This window comes from Urocitellus parryii, chromosome 15 (genome assembly GCF_045843805.1).
Source record: "Urocitellus parryii isolate mUroPar1 chromosome 15, mUroPar1.hap1, whole genome shotgun sequence".
Taxonomy (NCBI): domain Eukaryota; kingdom Metazoa; phylum Chordata; class Mammalia; order Rodentia; family Sciuridae; genus Urocitellus; species Urocitellus parryii.
Genome location: NC_135545.1, coordinates 13,623,695 through 13,649,749, shown reverse-complemented (window position 1 = coordinate 13,649,749; position 26,055 = coordinate 13,623,695). Strand labels below are relative to the sequence as shown.

The window sequence follows — 26,055 nt, the reverse complement described above, 5'->3', positions numbered from 1 at the left end:
CTTTGCCCCACCTTCCATGTTCACTCACAGCGTGAAAAACAAGCCGTAATGTCATGGCCCGTCAGACAGCAAGTGATGCTTTGAGAACCTAGATCTTTTGTCAGACTGCCAGGGTCTGAATCCTCTCCTGCCTCTTCTATCTGTGTGACTCCATTAAGCTTCTTGCCTCTCTGGGCCTTTTGCTTACCTTTTAGCATCGTTAGGATTAAATGACCTGGGACATGTCCAGCTCTTGGCCAGGGTTTAACTTGCAGCTTGTTTTCAGTAAGCATACTTGTTAACAAAGGCGCACATTTGGCAATTTGGAACCAACCCTCCAAAATCTGTGAAACTAGTGTAGGTGTGCTGGCGGATAGTTTTCTTAGTAGTGTTCCTGTAAGTCTAAGGAATTATTATTATTTTTTTTTTTTTGGTACTAGGGATTTAATCCAGGAGAGCACTTTACCACTGAGCTACACCCCCAGTCTTTATATGTTTTATTTTAAGACAGGGTTTTACTAAGGTGTGGGGGCCTCAAACTTGTAATCTTCCTGGCTCAGCCTCCTGACTCACTGACATTATAAGCCACGTGCCACTGCACTCAGTCTGAGTCTTGCTTTGATCTGCTAAAGTGATCACTGTTGAATAGTAGGGACATGATTTGCAAATTATGATTTGGAATATGTTCAAACCTTCCTACCTCATATCCAGGGCTGAAATACTAGTCACCTCATTTGAGTTATGACTCTGATAACTCAACTTGTTTTTGTTTTTAATGTCCAAAGTAATAAAAGCCCAAAGTCCCATTTTTCAGAAGCAATTCCTATTGGCTCTTGCGTTTTCTGGTCCATCTTCTGTGCATGTTCAAAGGTACATGTCTTTTTTTTCCCCCCCTGTAAACAGGATGGTATTATATGCTTGTCATTCTATAGCCAGCCCGTTTTATTTAATTTAATTAATTTATTTTAAAAATATTTTTATTTTATTTACTTATTGTTTTGTAGTGCTGAGGATCGAACCCAGGGCCTTGCACGTGCTAGGCGAGCGCTTTACCACTGAGCCACAACCCCAGCCCCCGTTTTATTTTTTTAATCTTCTAAAATTGGGGAGGTTTTGTCCATATTTTTCATCGGTATATTAACATATAATATATAAACATGCACACGATATAACAATATATTTTGGTCAGAATCATTCCCTACTTTCCCTTCCCTCCTCTCGTCCTTCCCCCTGAGTTCAATTCCCAGTACCAAAAAAAGAAAAAAAAGTGTTCTTTCTTCTCCACATCCTCTTTGGCATTTATTATTGTTTGTATTCTTGATTAGCCAGACTTGTCATATCTGTCATGTCAATGTCATATCTGTCTTTCCACACTCGGGAAACAAGTTTTTTTCAACGTCTGCATGAGCTTCCATTGTATAGATGGACTGTTCTTTATTTACCCACTATCTCAATAATGGACAGGTTTTCTTTATCTGGATTTTTTATTTTTTATTATTTATTTATTTTGATGCTGGGAATTGAACCCAGGGACACTTTGCTACCGAGCCACATCCTCAGCCCTTTTTTATTTATTTTGAGACAGCCTCACTAAGTTGCTGAGGCTGGCCTTGAACTTGTGATCCATATGCCTGACCTCTTCCCTCACATTTTTTTTTTTTTTCTTTTTCTTGGTAGTGGGGATTGAACTTGGGCAGAGTGGCCTCAACTATTACACCTGGCCTCTTGCCCCATATATGTATTTTTTTGTACTGGAGGCACTCAACCACTGAGCCAAATCCCCAGCTCTATTTTTTATTTTATTTAGAGACAGGGTCTCACTGAGTTGCTTAGGGCCTCCCCATTGCTGAGGCTGGCTTTGAACTCTGGTGATCCTTCTGTCTGGTGATCCTTCTGTCTCAGTTTCCTAAACTATTGGGATTACAGGCGTGCACCACTGTGCCTGGCTTCTTCCCTAAGTTTTAACTTTTCTAAATAGTACTGGACAGTTGGGACATGTTTTTTTCTTTCCCTATTGGGTTTTAGAAAAGATTTGCATGTTAGTATAAAGTTCTACATTATTCTTTCTGAGTGGGTAGATTTCATGATAGGGACACATCTTTGATATACTTAATTTCTTATCAGTAATGTATAGGATGATTCTGCTTTTGGGCTATCATAGTGAACATCTTGTTTTTCACCTAACATTGTCTCTTGAACATTTTTTCTTTTTTTTAAATATTTATTTATTTATTTATTTATCGGCGGACACAGCATCTTTGTTGGTATGTGGTGCTGAGGATCGAACCCGGGCCGCACGCATGCCAGGCGAGCGCCCTACCGCTTGAGCCACATCCCCAGCCCCTCTTGAACATTTTTTCATATTATATTGAATAGAGCTGTGTCAATCTTTGTAAGGCTTTGTAATTAATTGGCTGGATCTTGGTCATGACTTGCTTAAATAATCTCTTTTGTTGAACACTTGGGTGGTTTCTACTTTTCACCATCACAACCAATGCTGAAGCAATCTAGTTGCATTTTTAAAAAATGAGATATAATTAATACATCATAAAATTTACTCTTTTTTTAAAAAATATTTTTTAGTGATATATGGACACAATATCTTTATTTTTATATGGTGCTGAGGATCGAACCCAGGGCCTCACACATGCAAGACAAACGCTCTACCACTGAGCCACAACCCCAGCCCCAAAATTCACTCTTTTAAACTGTAAAATTCTGTGGCTTTTAACATATTTCAGCATACTCAGTATGTTCACAACCATGAACACTGTTTAATTCCAGAACATTGCCATTTCTCCAAATAACCCATACCCATTAGTAGTCACTTCCTGTTCCATAGTCCTGGGTAACCATTCATCTATTTTCTGTTTCTATGGATTTGACACAGTTCAGGGTATTTTATATAAATGGAATAACATGATATATGATCTCTTTATGACTCACCTTACCTTTACATAATATTTTCAAGGTTTATCCATGTTGTAGCATATATCAGATTTCATTAGTTTTGTTCTTTAGTGTTTTATTTGGTGCTGGGGCAGGGAGCGTGCTAGGGATGGAACCCAAGGCCTCAGACTTGCTGGGCAGGTGTTCTACCACTGAGCTATATTCCTAATCCTCTCTCTTTTTAGATTTTTTTTTTTTTAGTTGTCAATGGATCTTTTATTTTATTTATTTCATGCAGTGCTGAGGATCAAACACAGGGCCTCACACATGCCAGGCAAGCGCTCTACCACTGAGCCACAACCCCAGCCCTTTTTCCATATTTTGAGACAGGGTCTAGCTAAGTTGTCCAGGTTGGCCTTGAACTTACTATCCTCCTGCCTCACTCAGCCTCCCAAATTTGCTGGGATTGTGTGCCACTGTACTCAGTCCCTTGTTTGTTTAAGTACTATATTATATTTTATTGTATGGCCAAGCTATAATTTAATCAATCTTTTGGGGCATTTTAAAAATTTCCAGTCTTGAAGCTGGGGCTGTGGTCCAGTGGTAGAGCGCTTGCCTAGCATGTGTGAGGCCCTGGGTTCAATTCTCAGCACCAAATATAAACAAATAAATAAATAAAGGTCCATCAATAACTAATAAAAATATTTTTTAAAAAGATGGCCTTTAAAAATAAATAAATAAATAGATGAAAATTTCCAGTCTTGGTTATTTGTTGTAATAAGTAACTCTAGGGTAGGGCTGGGAAAGCATCTCAGTGGTAAAGTACTTGTGTAGGGTGCATGAGGCCCTGGGTTCTATCCCCAGCACTACAAAAAATAAAATCTCAAAATTTTAAACAATAGTCCTACAAAACAAATAACTGAAAGTTTAAAAAATAGGTAGGCCGGGTATAGTAATGATACCTATTATCCCAGGAGCTTGGGATGCTGAAGCTGGAGGATCATCAGTTTAAGGCTAGTCTGGACAATTTGGCAAGCAAGATCTTGTCTCAAAAATTAAAAAATATACATATAAATAAAAAGGACTTGGGATATAGCTCAATGCTAAAAGCACTCCTGGGTTCAATCCCCAGTCTCCCACCCTCCCCCAGAAAATCGCACAGCTAGGTATGGTGGCATGTACCTGTAATTCTAACTATTCAAGAGGCTGAGTTAGTAGGATCATAAGTTAAAGGCCAGCTTGGGCAATTTAGTGAGACCCTGTCTCAAACAGGCTTGGGAATGTAGCTCAGTGATCAGTACTGGATTCAGTACTTGTACTGCAAAAATGGATGGATGGATGAATGAATGAATAAATAATACAAAAATATGCTGGGCACAGTGGCACATACCTGTAATCCCAGCAACTAAAGAGGCTGAGACAGGAGATTCGGAAGTTCAAAGTCAGCCTCAGCAACTTAGCAAGATCCTATCTCAAAATAAAAAGGACTGGGGGTGTGTCTTAGTGGTTAAGCACCCCTGAGTTATCCCTGGTATCAAAAATAAATTAATTAATTAAAAAAATCTTCACTGAAGGCCCTAAGTTCTATTCCCAGCACCAAAACAAAATTTATTAAAAATAAACAACAGCAGTGAATATCCTTGTATCTATGACATTGTGCCAACACAAGTCTGGGATTAGTTTCCTAGAAGAGAGCCTGTAGAGTGGTAGTCATTACTGTCACTGGCATTTGTACTTGACTGTCAACTTCCACCTGCTCCCTATAGCCCCTGCAGATCAAGTCAGTGGTGGCACCAGAGCACGTGAAGGGCTATATCTACGTGGAAGCCTACAAGCAGACCCATGTGAAGCAGGCCATCGAGGGTGTGGGCAACCTGAGGCTCGGCTACTGGAACCAACAGATGGTGCCCATTAAGGAGATGACAGATGTGCTCAAAGTGGTGAAGGAGGTGGCCAACCTGAAGCCGAAGTCCTGGGTCCGCCTCAAGCGAGGCATCTATAAGGATGACATTGCTCAGGTGCTGCAAGTCGGGGCTGCCAAGGGGGCTTCTCTGATCTATCCTCTCCTGTCCTTTGTCCTTCCCACCCCCATTTGGCGTGCAGAGAATATAGAGTCCTGCTTAGGTTAGAGGGACGCAGAGCCCTCGGTTCTGTTCTGAGCACTCAGGAGATGGGTGGCCGTCTCTGGCACTTTCAAAGGTGTGTGAGTAAAGATCTGAAGGGGGTGAGCAGTGAGCTGTGGAGAGAGTGTGGTGGGCAGAAGGGGTGGCACTCAAGATGGTCCCTGGCTAAAGCAGAGGGAGCGAGGGTAAGAGTGCAGAGATGTGCTCAGGGAGGTGTTGAGGCCTGGCGGCCAGGGGTAGGCCTAGGCTTCACTTGGAGTAAGATGGGAAGGTGGTAAGGGACGTGGTTTGATTTGTGTTTTAATAGAATCATTTTGACTCTGTTGAGACTAGTTCACTATTCTTAGGCTGGGGCGCTGTTGCTCCCAGGAGCAATTTGGCAGTTTCTGGAGATATTTTTTAGTTACCTGGGGAGAGATTGACCCTAGTATCTAGGAAACAGAAGTCATGGATGCTGATGACATCCCACAATACACAAGGTCAGTAGGGCTGATGCCAGGGAGCTCTGGAATGAGCTGGAGGGGCAACACAGCAGGAACAGGGAGCCCTGCCAGGAGGCCCTGCCACAGTCCAGGTGGCAGGTGCTGGTGGGACAGGACTGAGGCTGTGGAGAAGGGAAGAGGTCAGGATTTTGAAGGTAGAGCTGACAGGATTTGCTTACAGATTGGATATAATTGTGCAAGAAAGAAAGAATCAAGAATGAATCCAGGGCTAGGTGTGGTGGGGCACATCTATAATCCCAGCTGCTTGAGAGACTGAGGCAGGAAAATCACAAATTCAAGGCTGGTCTCAGCAACTTGTTGAGAGCCTGTCTCAAAAAATAAAAAGGGCTTTTGAGGCTGGGGTTGTGGCTCAGCAGGAGAGCGCTCGCCCAGCGTTTGCAAGGCGCTGGGTTCAATCCTCAAGGCCATATAAAAATAAATAAATAAAAATAAAGTTATTAAAAATAGAAAGGACTATAGGTGTGTATTAGTGCTGAAGCACCCAGTGTTCAGTTCCTGGTACCAAAACAAACAGTAAAACTCCAGGTTGTGAGCCTGACCAGATGAATGAAGTAGGAGGTGGCTGGGACAGGGGCAGGTTGGGGAAAACAGTCGCTTAGCTGTGACCATCTGTGTTTTAGGGACCTTCCAAACATCCAAATGGGCATGTCAGGCAGGCAGTGGATGTTCTGCTCCAGACCTTGGGGAGGCAGGCAGGCTAGAGAGGGGCTTCTGGGAGTTGCCAGTTGTCTGATCTCTTCCCCATCACTCTCTTCCCCTTGCTGGTACCTGCCCTTCCAGTGTCTGGGTTCAGGGAGGCAGGACCAGACCTGCTGACCCCCTCTCTGCCCTGTGCAGGTGGACTATGTGGAGCCCAGCCAGAACACCATCTCTTTGAAAATGATCCCACGCATTGACTATGACCGCATCAAGGCCCGCATGAGCTTGGTACCGTGGGGTGTGCTGCCTGGTGAGGGGACACTTGATCTTGCTGGTGGCCAGCTCTCCCCCCTCACCTTTCCACCCATGGCCCTTTTCTCTGCAGAAAGACTGGTTTGCCAAAAGGAAGAAGTTCAAGCGGCCTCCACAGAGGCTCTTTGATGCTGAGAAGATCAGGTGAGAGTGTGCGTGGGCTTGGGGCAGGAGGGTGGGGTCCCTGTGACTGTGGTGCAGTGTGACTTTGCAGGCTGTCTGCCAAGCTGGACCCCCATAAGGGTAGTTGTAGGTGGTGAGCTGGGCAGACAGCCTCGGGCACACTACTTTACACTCCTGTGCTTCAGTTTCCTGCTTCAAAGATTGATTATAGCTGGGCATGCTGACTCATGCCTGTCACAGTGACTCAGAAGGCTGAAGCCGGAGTATTACAAGTTCAAGGCCAGTCCCTGTAACTTAGTGAGAATCTGTCTCAAAATAAAATAAAAAAGAGAAAGGGGGCTGGGGATACAGCTCAGTTGGTAGAGTGCTTGCCTCACATGCACAAGGCCCTGGCTTCGATCCCAGCTCCACAAAAACAAGCAAACAAAGCAAAAAGGAAAGGCAGGAGATACGGCTGAGTGGCAGACACCCCTGGGTTCAGTCCACAGCATCCCTCCCCCAAAAACAGATTGATGATGATGGTTCAAGATGGTGATGACCTGGCTTCTCTAGATTACAGTGAGAATCAAACTGAAATGCATGTGCCCAGAACAGCACTCTGCAGGTAGTGAGAATGTTAATGGTATCACATGTTAAAATGGGGTTTACAGATCATGTTAGACTCCATTAAAAAGTCTCCACCCCTGATCTCCTGGCCACCTGCGGTGGGGGTGCAATGACTCCCATCCTCCCCAGTGAAGGGGCAAGTTGGAGCAGCCTGGGCTGCCAGCATGTGGGCCTGGTGGACTCCACCAGGGCAGGGCTAGAAAGGAGCGAAGAGGTGCCAGAGGCACCAGTGCCGCCCTGCGCTCTGGTCCTGTTCTGGAACTGCCTGCCTGTGAGTCAGCTGGGCAGATTCCTCTTCTGTTTTGGGGCTGGAGATGGAAGCCAGGCCTCCACGCAGAGCCCCACCAGGCAGGTTCTCTTTTCTGTTCAGGCTGCTCTGTAGAAGGTGCCTTTGAGTCTGTAGCCAAGGGCCTTGCATACTTCCTGTCTGAATTAGCTCCATCCAGCTGGCACTCTCCCGCAAGGCAGAGAGCAGACCATAGTGACCCTGCCCCCACAGAAGGCTGATAGGGTTCCCTGACACGTCCAGCAGAGTGTGCTGTTCCCCACACCTGACTTGTAGAGAAGATGGTTGGGGGAATGGCAGCAGGGACCTGGCCTGTTCCTCTTGTGCTTTTCCATTTTGGTCGGTGGCAGCCATTATCCTTCCCCTTCTGGGAGCCAGGAACGAAACGAGGTACCTGTACTGTGCGTGCTGGGCAAGGGGCACAGATGGCCCGGGGCTGGATAGTTCAGGAACAAGCCTGGAATCCCACTTGCCTGTGTTTGAATCCTGACCCTCAAAATTGCTGGTTTGGCTACCTTGAGCTTGTGGTGTGACCTCTCTGAGCCTGTCCCCTCACCAGGAACATGAGCACAAATCCATTGTCACAGGGCTTAGGGGACTTTAGTGAGGCTGTGGCTGTGTAGGCTAGGCCATGCTGACTGCACCATAAATCGTGTCATCAGTGTCTGACATTAATGCCTTGTTGAGCCACTCTTTACTGAGCACCTACTACGCAACAGGCACTATTTAGGGGAGGTCAGTAAAGAAGGAGTCAGCATTGCTAGTTAGGAATCAGAGCAAACAGTAGCTCTTCAAGTGGTGATGCGTGTGCTGGTAAGAAATAAATAAATAAATAAATAAATAAGAGGGAGATGGGGCACAGGGGTCTAGGGAAGTCCTGCCTAGAGGGTGTTTGCTGGAAGCCGGGCAGGCATTCCTGTTGTCCTCTCCCTTTGCTATCTGAGGAGACTGAGGCACAATAAGGTCCTCTTCATGACCCCTTTTGCTGTCTGCTCCCAACAAAATACCAGGTCCCTGGGGGGCGACGTTGCCTCCGATGGTGACTTCCTCATCTTCGAGGGGAACCGGTACAGCCGAAAGGGGTTTCTGTTCAAAAGCTTCGCCATGTCAGCTGTGGTATGTTCCATGTTTCTGTCCTGAGGTGTGAGGGGGGACAGTGTCACACACACACATGCCTGGCAGGGCAGTGCTCATGGGGTGGGGGAGTTCCTCCCTCTGCGCCCCGGCCCACAGGCAGCAGGTTGTCTGGGTCTGTCCTGGGGAGTGGCTCTCGGGCTGGGCCTTGCACTAACCTCTGCCCTCCTGCCCCGGGGCTTAGATCACAGAGGGTGTGAAGCCCACGCTGTCTGAGCTGGAGAAGTTCGAGGACCAGCCAGAGGGCATCGACCTGGAAGTGGTGACAGAAAGCACAGGTATCTGGGGGCGGGGTCTGAAGGTCTTTTCAGAGGGCTTTGTGTATTTGGGGACAAGCTGTGTTCAGGGCCCTGGGGTGGCTGCTCAGTCAGCCATGTGGCTGTCCCCACAGGGAAGGAGCGGGAGCACAACTTCCAGCCCGGGGACAATGTGGAGGTGTGTGAAGGCGAGCTCATCAACCTGCAAGGCAAGGTCCTCAGCGTGGACGGCAACAAAATCACCATCATGCCCAAGCACGAGGACCTCAAGGTGGGCGTGCACAGGGTGCTGGCTGGACCTGGGTCCAGGAGGCGGGCGAAGCTTTGGGAGCCTGCCTGCCTGCCTGCACGTGGGTGACCAGGCTGGGGTGTGCCCGGCTTCACCTCCATCTATCTTCAAGGCCACGTCTAGGCCTTCCAGTTCCCAGTGAGAGGCTGTGCCGAGGGGGTAACATGCGTGCACCTCTGGCCAGGCCAGGCTGGGGTGTGTGCAGGGCCCGCTGTTGTGGTTTGGGGGAAGAGATGTCTGGTTACAGTTCTGGGGCCTGGTATGTAGGTTCTGTCTGTGACTTTGGTGACTGGGCTGTGGATATACAGCGTTTATGTTCCATGTTTCTGTCCTGAGGTGTGAGAGGGGACAGTGCCACATGTGCACATGCCTGCGGGAATTCCAGGAGAGATGTTCATCCACGAAACATCCCTGAGGCGTGGCTAGGTGTTGGGTGGCATGGTTTAGGTCGATCACGGGTGTATATTGGTGGTGGCGTGGTCAACCAGGGAGCCACTGAGGGCGGGAGCCTGGTGTTTGTGGCCTAGAGGTGTATCTGAGTGACTGTTGGGTGTCACATGGTGGCGAAGGCTGGTGCAAGCCAGTGTAGGGTGTCTGAGGTGTGGCTCTCTGGGGGCGGGGCCTGAAGGTCTGTTCAGGGGCTTTGTGTATTCGGGGATAAGCTGTGTCTGTGGTGCCCTGCAGATATCTTGTGTCTTGAGGGCTGACTGTCTTTGGGGTGAAGCATTGTCAGGTCCAGGTCCTATCTGAGGGCCTGCTATCTCCAGGGCCATCAGGTGGCCTCAGGTGGTGGGCAAGCCTAGAGTGGGTTTTGGTGTTGGCCTCTTCCTGGAACGTGAGGGGTTCTGAAGGCAAGAGGGGCAGGCAAGCTGTGGTGGTCCCTCTCACCTGCTCGCTTCCCTCACACCCAATCCCCCAGGACATGCTCGAGTTCCCTGCCCAGGAACTTCGGAAGTACTTCAAGATGGGGGACCATGTGAAGGTGATCGCTGGCCGATTTGAGGGCGACACAGGCCTCATTGTGCGGGTGGAGGAGAACTTCATCATTCTCTTCTCTGACCTCACCATGCATGAGGTAGGTGTGTGGATGGGCGTGTCGAGAGGAGACCAAGGGACAGTTTACTGAGAGCCACCTCACCCTCGTACCTTTTCCCGGCAGCTGAAGGTGCTCCCCCGGGACCTGCAGCTGTGCTCGGAGACAGCCTCAGGTGTGGACGTGGGGGGCCAGCATGAATGGGGTGAGCTGGTGCAACTGGACCCCAGGACTGTAGGTGTCATCGTGCGACTAGAGCGGGAGACCTTTCAGGTATGTGCCACACCCAGTGGTGGGGGCTTACTTTTAGAGACTTCCTCTCCCACAACCCCCTCATCTTGCCAGAGCTGAGTTGCAGATGAGGCTCTGTCACTTGAGTCACTTGAGTCTGGCTGTATGACACTTAATCAGCAAGTGGCAAGTCATATACCCTCCCTGTGCCTCGATTTCACTGCCAGTAAGATAACAGCTGCATCTGCTTCACTGGCCACGAACGACTCCCTGACGTCAGATATGTGCCCTGGAACTGGTGCTATCAAGGACAGGGTGCTCTCTGGCTCTTCCCCTTTGTCCTGGACGTGCGAGTCAGAGAGCACAGCGCTCAGGACCTGCACTGTGGGTCGTTGCTTCTGTGCTGGATGACCCGAGAGAATCACCCCTTCTGCGCTCACCTCCCCCACCGTAGACAGCACCCCCCTCAGAGGGAAGTGTTTGTGGAGAGTCTGACCCGGGCTTGGCGCAGACGAATGGGTCAACAGTGTTCTGTCCTATCCATCTCAGGTCCCTGAGGCTCAGCCAGGGGGCACAGTGTCTTCCCAAAGAGCGTTTTGGAACGGTTGAGCTCGTTTTGGGATGGCTCAGTGCCTGGAGGGTGATGCTCTGACTTTGCCTGCCCCACAGGACAGTCTCCCACAAGGAGGGCGCAGTGCTCCACCTCACCCTGACCTCTCAGCCTCTTGGCACCTCTTCCTTTGTAGGTGCTGAACATGTATGGGAAGGTGGTGACTGTCAGGCACCAGGCTGTGACTCAGAAGAAGGACAAACGCTTCGCTGTGGCCCTGGATTCTGAACAGAACAACATCCACGTGAAAGACATCGTCAAGGTCATTGATGGACCCCACTCAGTGAGTATAAGCTCCTGCTTCCATTGGAATCTGAAAGTTATAGTAGGATGGGGCATGGCCCAAGAGTGACTCTTCTCTCCCCTGCCTAGGACCGAGAGGGCGAGATCCGTCATCTGTACCACAGCTTTGCCTTCCTCCATTGCAAAAAGCTGGTGGAGAATGGAGGCATGTTTGTCTGCAAGACCCGCCACCTGGTGCTGGCTGGGGGTTTGAAGGTGAGGTGGGCATGGCGGGACTCTGTGTATTGGGTCCCCGGCTCAGCTCTACAGCCTTCCTTGGGCCCAAGAGTAGCAAGTTTGGGCTTATTGGGGGCAAACGGTTAGGAGAGCAATTGTCATTGTCAAGTCCTTGGAAAAGCACAAGATAAGTTTCCTTGGGATTCTGAGTTGCTCACCCAGTCACTCCGTCCATCCAGTTTTATTGAGCCACCACTTTTGGACGCCAGACACTGCAGACAGAAGTCACTGCTCTCCTAGAGCTGATTCTTAGATGCCCAAATGATACAGCGGGCAGCCGCGGCAGCCATGCCCGAGGAGTGGAACTGGGTGGGAAGACAGAATCACAGGGGCTGCCGCTTTAGGTAGAGGAGGAGACAAACGAAGAATGGAGAGCCATGTGAACTTGGTGTGGGGAGGCAGCAGCTGCAAAGGCCCGGAGGTGGGACTTGTACATAATCACGTATAAAAAAGAAACTCTGGTCTGGGTACCAGGGACCAGGAGGTGACCTCAGGGCTCTGCAAGATGAGACGATGAATTCTTATGGCTTTTAGTTTTTGTGTTATTAGGGACTTAAGTTTTTGACTAGCCACATTTCAGTTTCACTCCTTGGCCAAGGGAAGCCCAGTCATCGGGATCTGCCACAACGGCAGAGGGGTGGCAGTTCCGCCAAAGGGAAATGGAGGCGTTATCTCCAGAAGGAGGAGGGAGGGCTGCTGGGCAGGTCGGACAGGAACTGTCCATGTGGAGAAGGTCGGTGTGGTGTGGAGGGCTGGAGTCCGTCGCCCAGGCCCTGCAGTTCACTCCTTGCCCCTCCCCTAGCCCCGAGATGTGACCAACCTCACTGTGGGCGGCTTTGTCCCTATGAGCCCCCGGATCAGCAGTCCCATGCACCCCAGTGCTGGAGGTGAGGGGGGTCAGAGGCCAGGGGTGTGTCTGGGGGTTGGGAGGGTGTGGAGGGGAACCTTGGCTACTCAGCTCAAGCCACTCATTGCTCAGGGGTCAGGGGTGGACACAGGATGCTCCTAACCCAATGATGTGTCAAGCAGACATGTTGGAGGGGAGGGCGCGGTCCTAGGGGACTGGTGACATTCTTCTCCCTCCCAGGTCAACATGGAGGCTTCGGTAGCCCAGGTGGAGGTGGTGGCGGCATGAGCAGGGGCCGAGGGAGGAGAGACAATGAGCTCATTGGCCAGACAGTGCGCATCTCCCAGGGACCCTACAAAGGTGACCTGCAAGGCCATGTGGAGGCCTGGTGGGGCCAGGTGGGTCCAGGTGGGGAAGCCCAGGCCTGACCTCTGTTCCCCACAGGTTACATTGGTGTGGTGAAGGATGCCACCGAGTCCACAGCCCGTGTGGAGCTGCACTCCACCTGCCAGACCATCTCGGTGGATCGCCAGCGTCTCACCACGGTGTACGGCTGGGCCAGGGGAGGGCCAGTGGCAGGTGAGGGGCGGTGCGAAGGCCCCACTCACACACTGTTCTGTCCACAGCGGCTCTCGGCGTCCTGGTGGCATGACCACAACTTACGGGAGGACACCCATGTACGGCTCCCAGACACCCATGTATGGCTCTGGCTCCCGCACACCCATGTATGGCTCGCAGACACCTCTCCAGGACGGTGAGTAAGGCCAGGGTGTGTTTGGGGGGGGTGCTGGGGGGGGGGATAGGACATAATGGTGGGCATGCATGTCTCTCACGTTACAGGCAGCCGCACTCCACATTATGGCTCACAGACACCCCTACATGATGGCAGCCGCACTCCTGCCCAGAGTGGGGCATGGGACCCCAACAACCCCAACACACCATCACGGTGAGGGCCAGGTTCTGAGGCACGGGGTGCAGGGGCTTGGGCATGTGAATGGGTATGTTGTGGCATCCAGGGGCAGAAGGCTCTGGGGGGTGTACCCGAAGGCCCAGGCAGGAATAGGTGTGGCTGGGAATGGGGCCATCCAGCCACTGTGGATAGCCACTGCCATGATGCCAGGGCAGGTGGCCCCCATCTGCTCATGGTCTCTGCTGTGGAATGGCATGTGTTGCCATCCAACAGCATCTGCCACCTTACCATCCCCAGTTCTCAGCTGACTTCTATCCCCAACAGGGCTGAAGAAGAGTATGAGTACGCCTTCGACGATGAGCCTACTCCGTCTCCACAGGCCTATGGGGGGACCCCCAACCCCCAAACACCTGGCTATCCAGATCCTTCCTCCCCCCAGGTCAACCCACAGTATAACCCACAGACTCCAGGGACGCCAGCCATGTGAGTGCCCTGGGCTAGCCCTGATCACGGCTGTACACATCCTCCCACTGCCTCACCCCCTGTGCCTTCCCTGCTGAACAAATGTCCTTTCTTTCCTGTGTCTTCAGGTACAACACAGACCAGTTCTCCCCCTATGCTGCCCCCTCCCCTCAAGGCTCCTACCAGCCCAGCCCCAGTCCTCAGAGCTACCACCAGGTGGCACCAAGCCCAGCAGGCTACCAAAACACCCATTCGCCAGCCAGCTACCACCCCACACCCTCGCCCATGGCCTATCAGGTACTGGTCACCTTGGATGCCCTGCAGAGCAGTGGGCTAGAATGGACTGTGGCCTACAGCCAGGCCAAGTGACTGTTCCAGTGACACTATCCTCTGTTCCCCCGTAGGCAAGCCCCAGCCCTAGCCCAGTTGGCTATAGTCCGATGACACCTGGAGCTCCCTCCCCTGGTGGCTACAACCCGCACACACCTGGCTCAGGCATTGAGCAGAACTCCAGCGACTGGGTAACCACTGACATCCAGGTGAAGGTGCGGGACACCTACCTGGACACACAGGTGGTGGGTCAGACAGGAGTCATCCGTAGTGTCACGGTGAGTGGGAAACAGGCATGTTATGGTGATTGGTCAGCAGGCATCCTCTCCCTGGATGCCCGCAGTTTTCATGTATGGGCTCGGGTCTGTGGTTTGAACTGATTCTCCAGGTTGCAGTGTCAGGGAGGGAGTGGAGGTGGTGAGACTGGGCTCTTGGAGCCCTGAGGAGTTGGGGGCGTCAGGTTGCTCTGTGGCAGTGCCATGGGGAAGGGAGGAGGAACAGAGGTGGGAGAGGAGACCCTCCGGAGGCTGAACGGACAGACCTCAGAGCTGGACCACTGTTGGTGACAAAGATGAGGTCCAGAGCTTACCGGGGCTATGGGGCCAGGATGGGGGGCAGGTAGAAAGAAGCCACGGCCATTCGAGGACATGAAGAGTGCCTGAGAAGTAGTCCCCGTTTGGCCCAAGTTAGCTTCATCCTGGGGCTTCCCTTGCTGACTTGGTCACCCTCCCACCTGCCCTGCCACCATGCATCACTGGCTCCAGCCTTGGAACCAGGCACAGCCGTGGCCCTCCTTGCTTGCTTATCACATGGGGATTGAGTTTTCAGAATGAGTCTGTAGCCTGTGTCCCTTGGAGAGTGGGAACAGGACAGGTTGACCAGGCTGTGCCTACCCCGCAGGGAGGCATGTGCTCCGTGTACCTGAAGGATAGTGAGAAGGTCGTCAGCATTTCCAGTGAGCACCTGGAACCCATCACCCCCACCAAGAACAACAAGGTAGGTCAGGGGACGGGGCCAAGGGGTGTCAGGCTGCTGACATGGGGTGCTGATTCTATGTCCCCCACTTCAGGTAAAGGTGATCCTGGGTGAGGATCGGGAGGCCACAGGAGTCCTGCTGAGCATCGATGGTGAGGATGGCATCGTCCGCATGGACCTTGACGAGCAGCTCAAGATCCTCAACCTCCGCTTCCTGGGGAAGCTCCTGGAGGCCTAAGTCAGGAGGAGAAGTAGAATTCAGAAGATGACCTGGCAGAGAAGAGGACCAGGACCCTCCTTCCTTCCCTGGCCCTTGAACCTGACACAGAATCCTGGGCTTGGAGTAGGGCTACGCTGATCATTTTGGAGTTTCTTTATCTTCTTTTCTGGGTTGCCACCTTCTTCCTCCCTGATGCTCATAGGAATCAGAGTAGAATCTGGGGAAGGGTCCCCCACTTCTAACACCCCGCTGCCCCCAGCTTGCTTTTGTGTTTATGGTCTTTCAATAAAAAGAAGACGTTTGGTCAGAGCTGTGTGTGTGTGTGTGTGTGTGTGTGTGTGTGTGTGTGTGTGTGGTTTGTAGTGGGGTTATTTACAGAGCCCATTTACTTCCTTTTGTGCTTTGGGGTAAAGAACTGGATACTATCAAAGTTCTCCCATCTAGAAAATGAGTTTGTACCTCAGAAGGCTCATGAGAGGGGTGGATGAGAAGACATTGGAAAGAGGTCATTGGAACAGAGCTTGCTATGCGACTAACAAAGTTACTTCTTACTCAGGCATGAATTCTACTAAGTGAAAATCACAGTCAACCCCTGCCCTACAGGGTTGGGGCTGTAGCCCAGTGGTAGAGCGCTTGCCTGGCATATAGGAGGCACTAGGTTTGATCCTTATCACCACATAAAAATAAACAAGTAAAATAAAGGCATGATGAATAACTACAAAAAAACAAGCCCTACAACCTAAATGTCGCCTAGCAGCACACTTGATAGTCCTTTATCTTGAGTTCCAAGAGCAGTGACACCAGAATTACTGGAGCTTGTGATAACTTGGTGACAGGAGTGGGAGCAATGTTAAGAATGGGGCTTTGGGGGCTGGGTAGCTCAGTGGTGGAGTGCTTGCCTCTCACATGTGAGGCACTGGGTTCAATCCTCAGCACGGTATAAGGTATTGTGTCTGTCTATAACTAAAAAAAAAAAAAAATTAAAAAAAGAATGGGGCTTTGTATCTTGAACTTCCTGTTCCTCGTTTGATATTACAACGTTAATATCTTCTTGGGGGGAGGGGTTTACTGGGAATGGAACCCAGAAGTGCTTAACCACTGAGCCATATTCCCAGCCCTTTTTTATTTTTTGAGACAGTCTCACTAAGGAGCACAGAGCCTTGGCAAATTGCTGAGGCTGGCCTCAAACTTGTGATTTTCCCGTCTCAGCCTCCCAAGCCACTGGGATTATAGGCATGCATCACCACGCCCGACCAATATTAATACTTCTACAAATATGACAGTATTATAAAATACTTCAGATATTTAAAAAGATACCGCTGGGCAGGGTGGCATATGCCTGTGATCCCAGTGGTTTGGAAAGCTGAGGCAGGAGGATCTCCATTTCAAAGCCAGCCTTAGCAACTTAGGCTGCAAGAGATCTAGTGAGACCCTGTCTCAGAATTTTAAAAAAAGCTGGGGATGTGGCTCAGTGGTTAAGCGCCCTTGGGTTCAATTCCTGGTACCTAAAATAAGTAAATAACCACGAAGACCCATGCCCACCCCAGCTTAGGAAACAATAGGTACCAGAGAGAGAACCAGTTTTGGCAGCAGCCCCAATCCATCCCCTTCAGCAGTAACCCCACCCTGGATTCCGTTTCTTTACCTTGCCGGGCTTTTGCTACATTAGTATTTTTGGTTTTTATATATAAGTTATCAGAGCCCACACACTGAAAATGATTTGGCAAACATTCACGGCTTTTGTAAAATCAAAATTCGTTGATTTCTCGCTATTAAGGGCATGGCGCTGTACTGCCTCTCCTGTCCCTTTATAAGAATTCGTGGTAGGAGGGGCAAGAAGCGCTCTGAGTATGGGAAAGAAGGCAGATTCCATCTCAGCTCAGGGCTGGCTTTTCAGATGTCCTCCAAGTCTGTTTCCACTTCTGAAGATTAAGAGGTGAAGATAAAGACCCCCCTTAGGGGAGACAGCTATCCTGGGTTCTTTTTTTTTTTTTTTTAAACCTTTTACTTATTTTGTGAGGTGCTGAGTGAGGATCGAACCCAGTGCCTCATGCATGCTAGGCAAACGCTCTACCACTGACCTACAGCCCCAGCCCTAGCCTTAGCTTTACCTCCAAGCAATAGGTCTTATCCTCGCCCCTGCCTCGTCCAGTTGCTGAACTGGTGTTCCCTAAGGATTGAGGGGGGCGTGGTGCCAGCTGACTGTACTCCAATTGGTGTGCCTGGGAGACAGCTAATAAAAAAATCTAAGGCGATAGCACCTGCGGCAATCCGCCTGGAGCCTCTTGTCTCTCTCAGGCACCCGTCCACCCACCTCTTCTCTGCGTCCTCATTGGCGGCAGCCTGCGCCCGGGGCGGGAGAAGAGGGAGCGAGTGGGCGGGGCCTCGTGGCGTCAGCGCAAGATGGCGGCCTCGGCGGCGCTGTTCTCGCGCTTGCGGAGCGGGCTCGGGCTCGGCGCGCGGGGGCTGTGCACGAGGCTGGCGACGCCGCCCCCCCGAGCCCCAGACCAGGTGAGCTGAGTGAGATTGGGCCCTGGGTGCCCGGGCTCCTCCATGAAATTTCGGACGTATAGCTGCCGGGCAGGGGTTCTGGGATGCTGCACCTCAGGGTGCTGAATGGAAATCCGCCTGCGTTTGAGGGGTGCTTCCCTGCCTGCCAGAGGCACATTTGCTTCCTGGGACGGATATTGGGGCCCCAAGGGCATCCTCTGGATCACACCTCCCACCCACGTGGGCGGCCGAAGAGGTCACCTCTTTCCCTGTGCCAGTGAACACTCAGGTGTAATACGACGGGGAGGGACCCGGGACGCTGGGGTTCCAGCCTGGCCTTGCGGGTATTTTCTTGGAGTTGTTAGTGGTAGTGAAGTAGATGTCCGGGCTTCGGATTCGACCTTCTTCCATGTGGACAGATCCCAACCATTCTGACCTCCAGTTCATTACTTCCGTTACCTTTTTTCCCCAAGTCCCATACAAGTTGCTCTTCCCTGCCCCCACTCCTGTCCTTTTTTTTCTAGACCCTGCTACCTTGAGCCGTAGGAATCCGGATGTTTTAACTCTCAGTCTTGTCCCGTGTGCCTTCTGTCCCCCAACTTCAGGCACCCCAATTTTGGGCGACCTGATCCCTTAGTCTCCCTGACTTTGCTGGGCTCCAGACCCTCCAGTCCTCTTACCTCCAGGGTCCTGGGTAAACTGGCCTGTCAGTTCTTAAATTCCTGGATTCTTTGCCCTGTACAGTCTAGTTTAGACTCTCTGAAGGAGGTCCTCTCAGTTGCCCTTCCAAGAATACAATGCTGGGGGTTATGTGGGTGTCTGCTTCTTGACTTCTGATTTTGATTCTACTTGAACTAGAGTAGAGGTCAAAGTATCCTGACCTTGTCTCTCTCTTCTCTTAGCTAACTGCCTTCCTCCACTCCTCCCCCAATCTGCAGGCTGCAGAGATTGGAAGCCATGGGAGCACTAAAGCCCAGGGGCCACAGCAGCAGCCAGGCTCAGAAGGTCCCAGCTATGCCAAAAAAGTTGCACTTTGGCTTGCTGGTTTGCTTGGAGCTGGTGGGACTGTGAGCATCATCTATATTTTCGGTGAGGGACATGCCCCTGCCCGCCAATTTTGTTCTGCTGGCTTCCTGAATTCTACTGTGGAACCTTCCCCTCTTTCCCCGTAGTGGCTTCACTGATCTTCATTCTCTGACCCTTCAATAGGGCTGCCAACTAGGACACCTATTTTGAAAACTGGAGAAGTCTCCTTTCTTCTTTCTCCCCCTTCTGTCTCTCGAGCTGGTTCCTGTATCAGGCTACGGGAACCAATTGGAAGAAGGGAATATAGAGGAGGATAGCCTGGACCAGCCTTCTAAGCTGTGTCTTCCCTCAGCACCCAAAAGTCCATCCCAGTCCTCTCCTCCCTTGAATCTAGGAGGCCATACCTCTAGCCCTCTCTCTCAGACCCAGGAGTCCAAGCCCCTGACATACCCTCTACCCTCAAGAGCCAGGAGATGGGGTCCCCATGTCATTGATTGTCTCCCTTGCAGGAAACAACCCTGTGGATGAAAACGGTGCCAAGGTGAGGGGGAACGAGGCCTTGCCAGAGTCCTTCCTTTGTGAGGGTGGGTTCCCTTTGATCGACTCAGGCTTGTCTCTGGCCTGGAGTGAGCCTCTCCCTCCCAAGGACCTTCTACTCCTCTCAGAGGTCTTGGAGAACTTTTTATAAGTATGTTGGGGTCCTGCCTGTTCCTTCCCAACCTTTCCATTTTTCTCTCCACCTCCCAGATTCCTGATGAGTTCGACAATGGTAAGTCAACAAGCACAGATTCTGGGGTCCCCTGGCCCTCTTAACTGTGCCACTTAGGCACAGGAGCCCTCCCCATCTGGTGCTCCCAGCCCCTCCTCCTTCCATTGGAGGGGCAGCAGCTGGATGGCTTGGGGGAGGGGCATTACAAAGCTCCAGCCCCCTTTCCTGGCCCCTCAACCCAGGAGCAGATGGCCGAGGACACATGGGGGAGGGGAACCTGAGTGGGAGGGCTTGGGGAGACAGGGCAGTCTATCCCCAGACACATGGCTTCCTGTGCCTTAGATCTGAGCATCTGCAGCCCCTAACCCCCTCCTCTTTATGACAGCCTCTTTTTTTCCCCTAAGCTCCTACCCCACCAGGCTCCTCATTTCCAAAACAATGCCTCCCTCCCTCCCCCTCTCATTAACCAGCTTTTGATGGGGAGGTTCTGACAAATTGGATAGTAGTTGTCAATTCTGTCACACCTGGCTCTTCCCAAGAGAAAAGTAAAATTGGTGGATCCAGAAAGCCACCTGTTTTGTGCTGGGGAGTTTGTTATACTGATTGTTGCAGCGAGGCATTGGGGTGAGTATGTTTTAACTGGGCAGATATAAAATTATAGTGGCTTCAACAAATCAATATGCTGATTTAAATTGGGCAGGTAGAGACGTAGGTTTAAAATGTGCATATTAACTGGTTTCAATATTGTGGTTTTTCAGAGAGTGGCCCATAGGTAGAACTGGACTGAAAATACTGCCCTCCAGCGGGCACTCCTGGAAGCTCTCGGTTTCAGCTGAAGCCAGTGTACTCATTTAAACCAGGGTTTTTCACCTTCAGCCCTATTGACAGTTTGAACTAGATCATTCTTTACTGTGGGAGGACTGTCTTGTGCATTATAGGATGTTTAGCAGCACCCAGGATAATTATATTTACGCACTAGGTGCCAGAATCATGGCAATCAAAACTGTCCCCATGGGCTGGGGTGCGGCTTAGTGGTAGAGCCCATGCTTAGCATGGGTGAGATCCTGGGTTCAGTCCTAGCATCAAAAAAAAAAAAAAGGTCTCTAGACATTGCCAAATGTACGGTGGTAGTGTGTGTTGGAGGGACAAGATAAATAAAAGTGTTCTAAGTTGAGAATCTCTGGTTTTAAGCACACAGATGTGTCTGTGTTCACTGTAGTATAACTAGACTAGTGCGCTGGCTTTGAGCAGACATCTCAAGCTCAGGATGGACATAAGATCAAAAGGTGTACATGTCTGAATTTTTAAAAAATATTTTTGTTGTAAATGGACACAATACCTTTATTTAGTTTATTTATTTTCATGTGGTGCTGAGGATCGAACTCAGTACCTCACTTGTGCGAGGCAAGCGCTCTGCCACTGAGCCACAGCCCTAGCCCCTATATGTCTGAATTTTAGGTGGGCTATTTTTATACCTGGCATGGAGTGTGGAAGTAAGTATTCACATTAAAACTGGGTAAGTGAGGGGGCTGGGGCTGGGGCTCAGCAGTAGAGCACTCACCTAGCATGGGTGAGGCACTGGGTTCGGTCCTCAGCGCCACATAAAGATTAGTAAAGGTATTGTGTCCATCTACAATCAAACATTTTTTTTAAAAAACTGGGTAAATAAATATCTTTGTTTCCACCTGGTAATATGTCATTGCCATCTACCTTGTGGCCTGGAAATGAGCTGATTGAAACCAGGCGGGAGTAGACCTGCTGTGTGTCTGGTGGATCACAAACCTCTGGTGTTTGGGAGGTCGAGCAGCAGCTTATCTTGGAATCCTTTGTGCCCAATGTTCTCCTAGATCCAATTCTGGTTCAGCAGTTACGTCGGACATACAAGTATTTCAAAGATTATAGACAGGTAAGCGGGGACCTGGGCCTGGTCCCTCCCTTCTGTCCTCAGCCCCCAGCTTCAGTGTCAAGCACCCTTGTCCTTTTTTTGTCCCACAGATGATCATTGAGCCCACCAGTCCCTGCCTTCTTCCAGACCCTCTGCGGGAGCCATACTACCAGCCGCCCTACACACTTGTCTTGGAGCTCACTGGTGTCCTCTTGCACCCTGAGTGGTCGGTGTGTCTCGGGGAAGGCAGCGGGTTGGGGATAGACCTGTGCAGTGGGCTGGGGGTGCTGTGTGATCTTGGGGAGAGCCTGTCTCTTCCCACTGCCTCGTTTTCAGTGCCCACTGTGGGGCTGTCGGGGGTGTGCCAGGAGTCGGCTCTTGCTCCAGACTCTAGTTCTTAGCCCTTGTGTTCTCAAACCCCCAAGAACAGAGGGAACCCTGGCTCTGGGAACCCCTTGGCTGGGTCTAGGCCCCGGGCCCCTCGTGGTCCTGGTGGCTCACTGCCCTCATCCCCCAGCTGGCTACTGGCTGGAGGTTCAAGAAGCGGCCAGGCATCGAGACCTTGTTCCAGCAGCTTGCACCTCTGTACGAAATCGTCATCTTCACGTCAGAGACGGGCATGGTGAGGCTCCGGGGCAGAGCAGGCATGGGTGGTGTGGGGAGCAAGAGATCTGCTGGGCCAGACCCAGCTGACCTCTCCTCGATCCCCCAGACTGCGTTTCCACTCATCGACAGTGTGGACCCCCATGGCTTCATCTCCTACCGCCTCTTCCGGGATGCCACAAGATACATGGATGGACACCATGTCAAGGTGCGTGTGGGGGTCATGGTGGGCCTCTGGGTGGGCTCGGGTGCCAGCACTGCCAGAAAGAGGGCTGAGCTCCAGTCCCAGCCTCCACCCTGCTTGTGATTCTGTACAGATCTCATTCTCCTGGCAGGACCTGAGCTTGGCGGAGCATTTTGGCCCTTCCTCCAGAATCTGGGGGAGTGGGGAGAAGTGGGGTCTCCCTAAAGAAGACAGTTGTGGGTGAGGGGTAGTGATGTGGAGTTTCGTCTCTCTGTGTCAGTAACTGGGTGCTTCAGGACAGTGGATAATTGCAGTTGCTCCCATGAGCCTGTTTTTGGAAACACATGCCGGGGTCTGGGCCTGGCTCCAGGATTCCCTGTGCCCAGGCATCTGTTGGGCTTCTATGTGGGTCTTGTTGGGGCTGGGGGCTTACGTTGGGATTCAGCGGTGCATGGACTGTGACAAAGGTCTGTGTCAGTCTGTGTGCTCCCTGTGTGTTGCTGTGGGTCCATCTGCACCTCTTTTTCCTGGGCAAGAGGTTCCTCAACCTGCAGCATATCACAGTCACCTCACCTGGGCAGTAGTTGGACACGCCAGGGCCCGCCCATCCCAAGAGGGCCTAGGAGTGGCGTGACTCCGCCCAGCCAGAGGCCGAGGGCTCTGCAGGTGGAGTTTGGGAGAGGGGCCATGGTGATGCCTTGTGTGTGCATGTTCCTCTTGGGGAGGAGAGGGGCACAGAGAGTGACCTGACCTGTCGCCCACTTCCAGGACATTTCATGTCTGAATCGGGACCCGGCCCGAGTGGTGGTCGTGGACTGCAAGAAGGAAGCCTTCCGCCTGCAGCCCTACAACGGCGTCGCCCTGCGGCCCTGGGACGGCAACTCGGACGACCGGGTCTTGTTGGACCTGTCTGCCTTCCTTAAGAGTGAGGCTGGTCCCGCCCTCCTAGCCCCTGACCCCAGGGACCTGGTCCTCAAGATGATGGCAGATGCTTGATTCTGCCTTGTCTTTCTTGTCCACTGGCAGTCAAGGGAGGCCCTGGGCTCAGTCTCCAGTGCTGGGAAAACAAACTGCAGTCGAGGGGCAGAGGCCATGAGCAGTTTGGAGTCCCAGAGACTCCTGTGTCCGGGTGCTCCCCTGGGAATGACGGGGGAGCCCTTGTGGAGCATTGCGAGCGTTCCAGGGAGTGTCAGTCTAGGATCTGACCTTGGCCCTGTGGGCCCTGCCTCCCTTGGGCCTCAAGGCTGGCTGACCGCGTCCTGTTGTGCCCGCAGCCATTGCTCTGAACCAAGTGGAGGACGTGCGGACCGTGCTGGAGCACTACGCCCTGGAGGACGACCCGCTGGAGGCTTTCAAGCAGCGGCAGAGCCAGCTCGAGCAGGTTGGACTCCTCCACGCCCAGGGTCCTTTGAGGCTCCCGAAGGAGGTTCCTGAAGCAGCCCCTCTCTATACTGTCCCCTGGCTGACTGTGACCTTAGCCAGTACCTTCTCCTTTGCCTCAGTATCTGTGACCTGGGGGCGGGGACACAGCCTTCTGGGCAGGGATGTGGCGAGGAGGGTGGCCTGGTTCTATGGGCTGCTCAGGAAACGGAAAGCACCTGAGATGGGTCTGGAGGAGGGAGTGTCCTTGACACTTGTGAGTCCTGGGGACTCCCTGTGGAGATAGACTTAGGGTTTAGATCACTTCTGGAGGGAGGTGTCCATGGCACTGGGCCAGGAGTCTGGGGAGGGAACTTTGCTGGTCTTGGAGGGACACTGGTGTGTGGCTCGAGTCAGAAAAGATGCTCAGGTCCAGGCTGCGGGTTGGCTTTCTGGGGCTAGCTAGAGCCCCTAAGTGCCCAGAGAAGGCCTGAGACCTGGGCCAGGGGCTTCCCCCATGCCAGCCACTGGGTGCTCAGAGTAGGACAGCGCAGTCTGTTTAGGAAGGCTATGGTCTTTGGATCTGGGGCTCCCCCAGTATCCAGGATGGGGTCTAGGGTCTGAGATAGGTTCCCAGGCTTTGGGGTTGGGCCCTGGGATTAGGGGAGGGGCTTCTGAGAATTTTCTGCCTGAGAAACTGCTGAAGTTCATGGCTGAAAATCCTGAGGGCCTGGGATCTGAGTGTGGTGTCCCCCAGGCGTCTGAGGTTGAGCTCCTGTGACACAGCTGGCCCTTACCAGTGTGTGAACGGGGCTGGAGCCGGCGTGCAGTGCTCGGTTGGTTTGGGGAGGGGAGTGGGCCCTGGGCCAAAGTCTAAAGGAAGGCTGGCCCCTGGGCTGAGGCTGGGAACTGGCAGTGTGGGAGGAAACCCACCTACCCCAGGCTGACTTCCTCCTCCTCTTGTCCCCTGACCCCAGGAGGAACAGCAGCGCCTGGCTGAGCTCGCCAAGTCCAACAAGCAGAAACTCTTCTTCGGCTCTCTCACCAGCCGCTTGTGGCCTCGCTCCAAACAGCCCTGATGCTTTGGGCCTCCTCAAACTCACTGCCTGGGTTCAGGGCCTCAGGCCCCAGTGCTCCCAGACCAAGGCTTGGGCAGCCACATGTCCAATAAAGTGCATCCCAGATGGCACAACTCCTGTGTCCGGAGAGTCTCCAGATGGGGGCATCAGGGTGAGGTCCGGGACTTGGGTCATCATGCCACAGTGGCCAGCTGACTGCCGAACAGAGCAGAGGCTCTGTAGGATCAGGGCCAGTTTGGGCCTGGCTGTCTGGAAACCTGGGTCTCTGCTCGGCTATCTTCCCATGTGCTGTTTGATCTGCAAAAAGTGCACCTCTCTGGCTCCAGATTCCTCGCATGTGGAGAAAAGCAGAGGATGGGGGTTAAACACAGGTAGCTCCCGTGGAAATAAAGCCAAGTTGAGCCCTGGTGGTCTAGAGATGGCCCACCTCACCTGGACATCTGCTCACCTCCCGCCAGCCGTGGCCCTGGAGCTGTTTGAGCTTCTGGTTTTTCAACAGAAGCCCAAAGTTGGGAGGGATGGATGAGTGGATGGATTGAAGGATCGATGGATTGATTTTTGAGATGCGCTCTCACTGTGTTGCCGAGGCTGGTCTTGAACTCCAGGGCTTGAATGGTCTTCCTGCCTCAGCTTCCAGAGTATCTGGGGCATAAGACTGCTACAGTGCCCGCCCAGAAATGAGGATTTTTATATTAAATCTCACTGTTGATTGGTTTTCTGCAGTGCTGGGTGAAGCCCAGGGCCTCACACACCAGGCTGAAATTGCCCTGAGATTTAAATAGCCACATGTGTCTCCTGGCCCCCATGTTGGCAAGCACGGCTGTGTGGGTTCCTGACTGTTCAAGTGCAGATGCAAGCTCTGCCACTTCCTGGCAGGCTGTGTGACCCTGGGCAAGTTATTTTACCTCTCGGTGCCTCAGTTTCTACATCTGCCTTAGTTTCTGCCTCAGCTTAAAAGCAGAGCCCCTTCTACATAGGCCCCGGGTAGTAGCTGTAAGAATCTAAGGGAGGCACCTCTCCACCTTGGTTTTGTCATCTCTAAAACAGGGGTGTTGGTACCTTAGAGAGGCTGTCAGGAATAGTGACTTGAACTGTCCAGGGGCTAAATGGGGCCTGCCCTTAACAGGCCACATGGTTGTCACAGATGGAAATGTGCTGGACCTTTTTGGCTTGAAGTGACTTCCTCCCAGCCTCTCCGCTCTGGCTGGCACCTACTGCTAGTACCAACTATTTTTAAAAGATCTTCCTTGATGTTTCTTATAAGACTAAATGCACTTGAAATAATGGTCAGCCAGATGCTGAGGGGCACACCTGTGATCTTAGGAGGCCGAGGCTGAGGCAGGAGGATCACAACTTTGAGGGCAGCCCCAGCAATTTAGCAAGAACTTGTCTCAAAAAGGCCTGGGATGTAGTGTGGTAGGGTACCTCTGGGTTCAATTTAAA

At 51.9% G+C, this 26,055-nt stretch overlaps 2 protein-coding genes across 2 annotated transcripts in view; both read left to right on the top strand.

Annotated features, from left to right (window-relative positions):
* Nucleotides 1-15,586, top strand: part of Supt5h (SPT5 homolog, DSIF elongation factor subunit) — a 28,003-nt gene extending 12,417 nt beyond the window's left edge. Inside the window, exons 11-30 of the mRNA XM_026411537.2 lie at nucleotides 4,635-4,886; nucleotides 6,332-6,421; nucleotides 6,519-6,589; nucleotides 8,471-8,576; nucleotides 8,779-8,872; nucleotides 8,986-9,122; nucleotides 10,060-10,215; nucleotides 10,300-10,446; nucleotides 11,151-11,297; nucleotides 11,387-11,512; nucleotides 12,336-12,420; nucleotides 12,621-12,740; nucleotides 12,825-12,927; nucleotides 13,007-13,134; nucleotides 13,221-13,326; nucleotides 13,615-13,773; nucleotides 13,881-14,049; nucleotides 14,157-14,360; nucleotides 14,983-15,078; nucleotides 15,152-15,586. Of these exons, the coding sequence (XP_026267322.1) occupies nucleotides 4,635-4,886; nucleotides 6,332-6,421; nucleotides 6,519-6,589; nucleotides 8,471-8,576; nucleotides 8,779-8,872; nucleotides 8,986-9,122; nucleotides 10,060-10,215; nucleotides 10,300-10,446; nucleotides 11,151-11,297; nucleotides 11,387-11,512; nucleotides 12,336-12,420; nucleotides 12,621-12,740; nucleotides 12,825-12,927; nucleotides 13,007-13,134; nucleotides 13,221-13,326; nucleotides 13,615-13,773; nucleotides 13,881-14,049; nucleotides 14,157-14,360; nucleotides 14,983-15,078; nucleotides 15,152-15,295 (2,640 nt within the window). The 3' untranslated portion in view covers nucleotides 15,296-15,586. The remainder of the gene's footprint in view (nucleotides 1-4,634; nucleotides 4,887-6,331; nucleotides 6,422-6,518; nucleotides 6,590-8,470; nucleotides 8,577-8,778; nucleotides 8,873-8,985; nucleotides 9,123-10,059; nucleotides 10,216-10,299; nucleotides 10,447-11,150; nucleotides 11,298-11,386; nucleotides 11,513-12,335; nucleotides 12,421-12,620; nucleotides 12,741-12,824; nucleotides 12,928-13,006; nucleotides 13,135-13,220; nucleotides 13,327-13,614; nucleotides 13,774-13,880; nucleotides 14,050-14,156; nucleotides 14,361-14,982; nucleotides 15,079-15,151) is intronic.
* A 2,070-nt stretch (nucleotides 15,587-17,656) lies between these two features.
* On the top strand, nucleotides 17,657-24,725 carry Timm50 (translocase of inner mitochondrial membrane 50). The gene is made up of 11 exons (XM_026411543.2): nucleotides 17,657-17,788; nucleotides 18,706-18,856; nucleotides 19,303-19,334; nucleotides 19,541-19,562; nucleotides 21,350-21,408; nucleotides 21,498-21,617; nucleotides 21,905-22,009; nucleotides 22,100-22,198; nucleotides 22,943-23,099; nucleotides 23,449-23,555; nucleotides 24,511-24,725. The coding sequence occupies exons 1-11, from the start codon at nucleotides 17,681-17,683 to the stop codon at nucleotides 24,610-24,612; spliced, it is 1,062 nt and encodes a 353-aa protein (XP_026267328.1). The 5' UTR covers nucleotides 17,657-17,680; the 3' UTR covers nucleotides 24,613-24,725.
* Nucleotides 24,726-26,055: the final 1,330 nt, after the last annotated feature.

Excerpts from the sequence above, each read along its gene's own strand:
- Timm50 (XM_026411543.2), top strand. The coding sequence starts at position 17,681 with ATGGCGGCCTCGGCGGCGCTGTTCTCGCGCTTGCGGAGCGGGCTCGGG. Across the intron at positions 18,857-19,302 it reads GAGCATCATCTATATTTTCG|GAAACAACCCTGTGGATGAA; the intron begins GTGAGGGACATG and ends TCTCCCTTGCAG. Across the intron at positions 21,409-21,497 it reads ATTTCAAAGATTATAGACAG|ATGATCATTGAGCCCACCAG; the intron begins GTAAGCGGGGAC and ends TTTGTCCCACAG.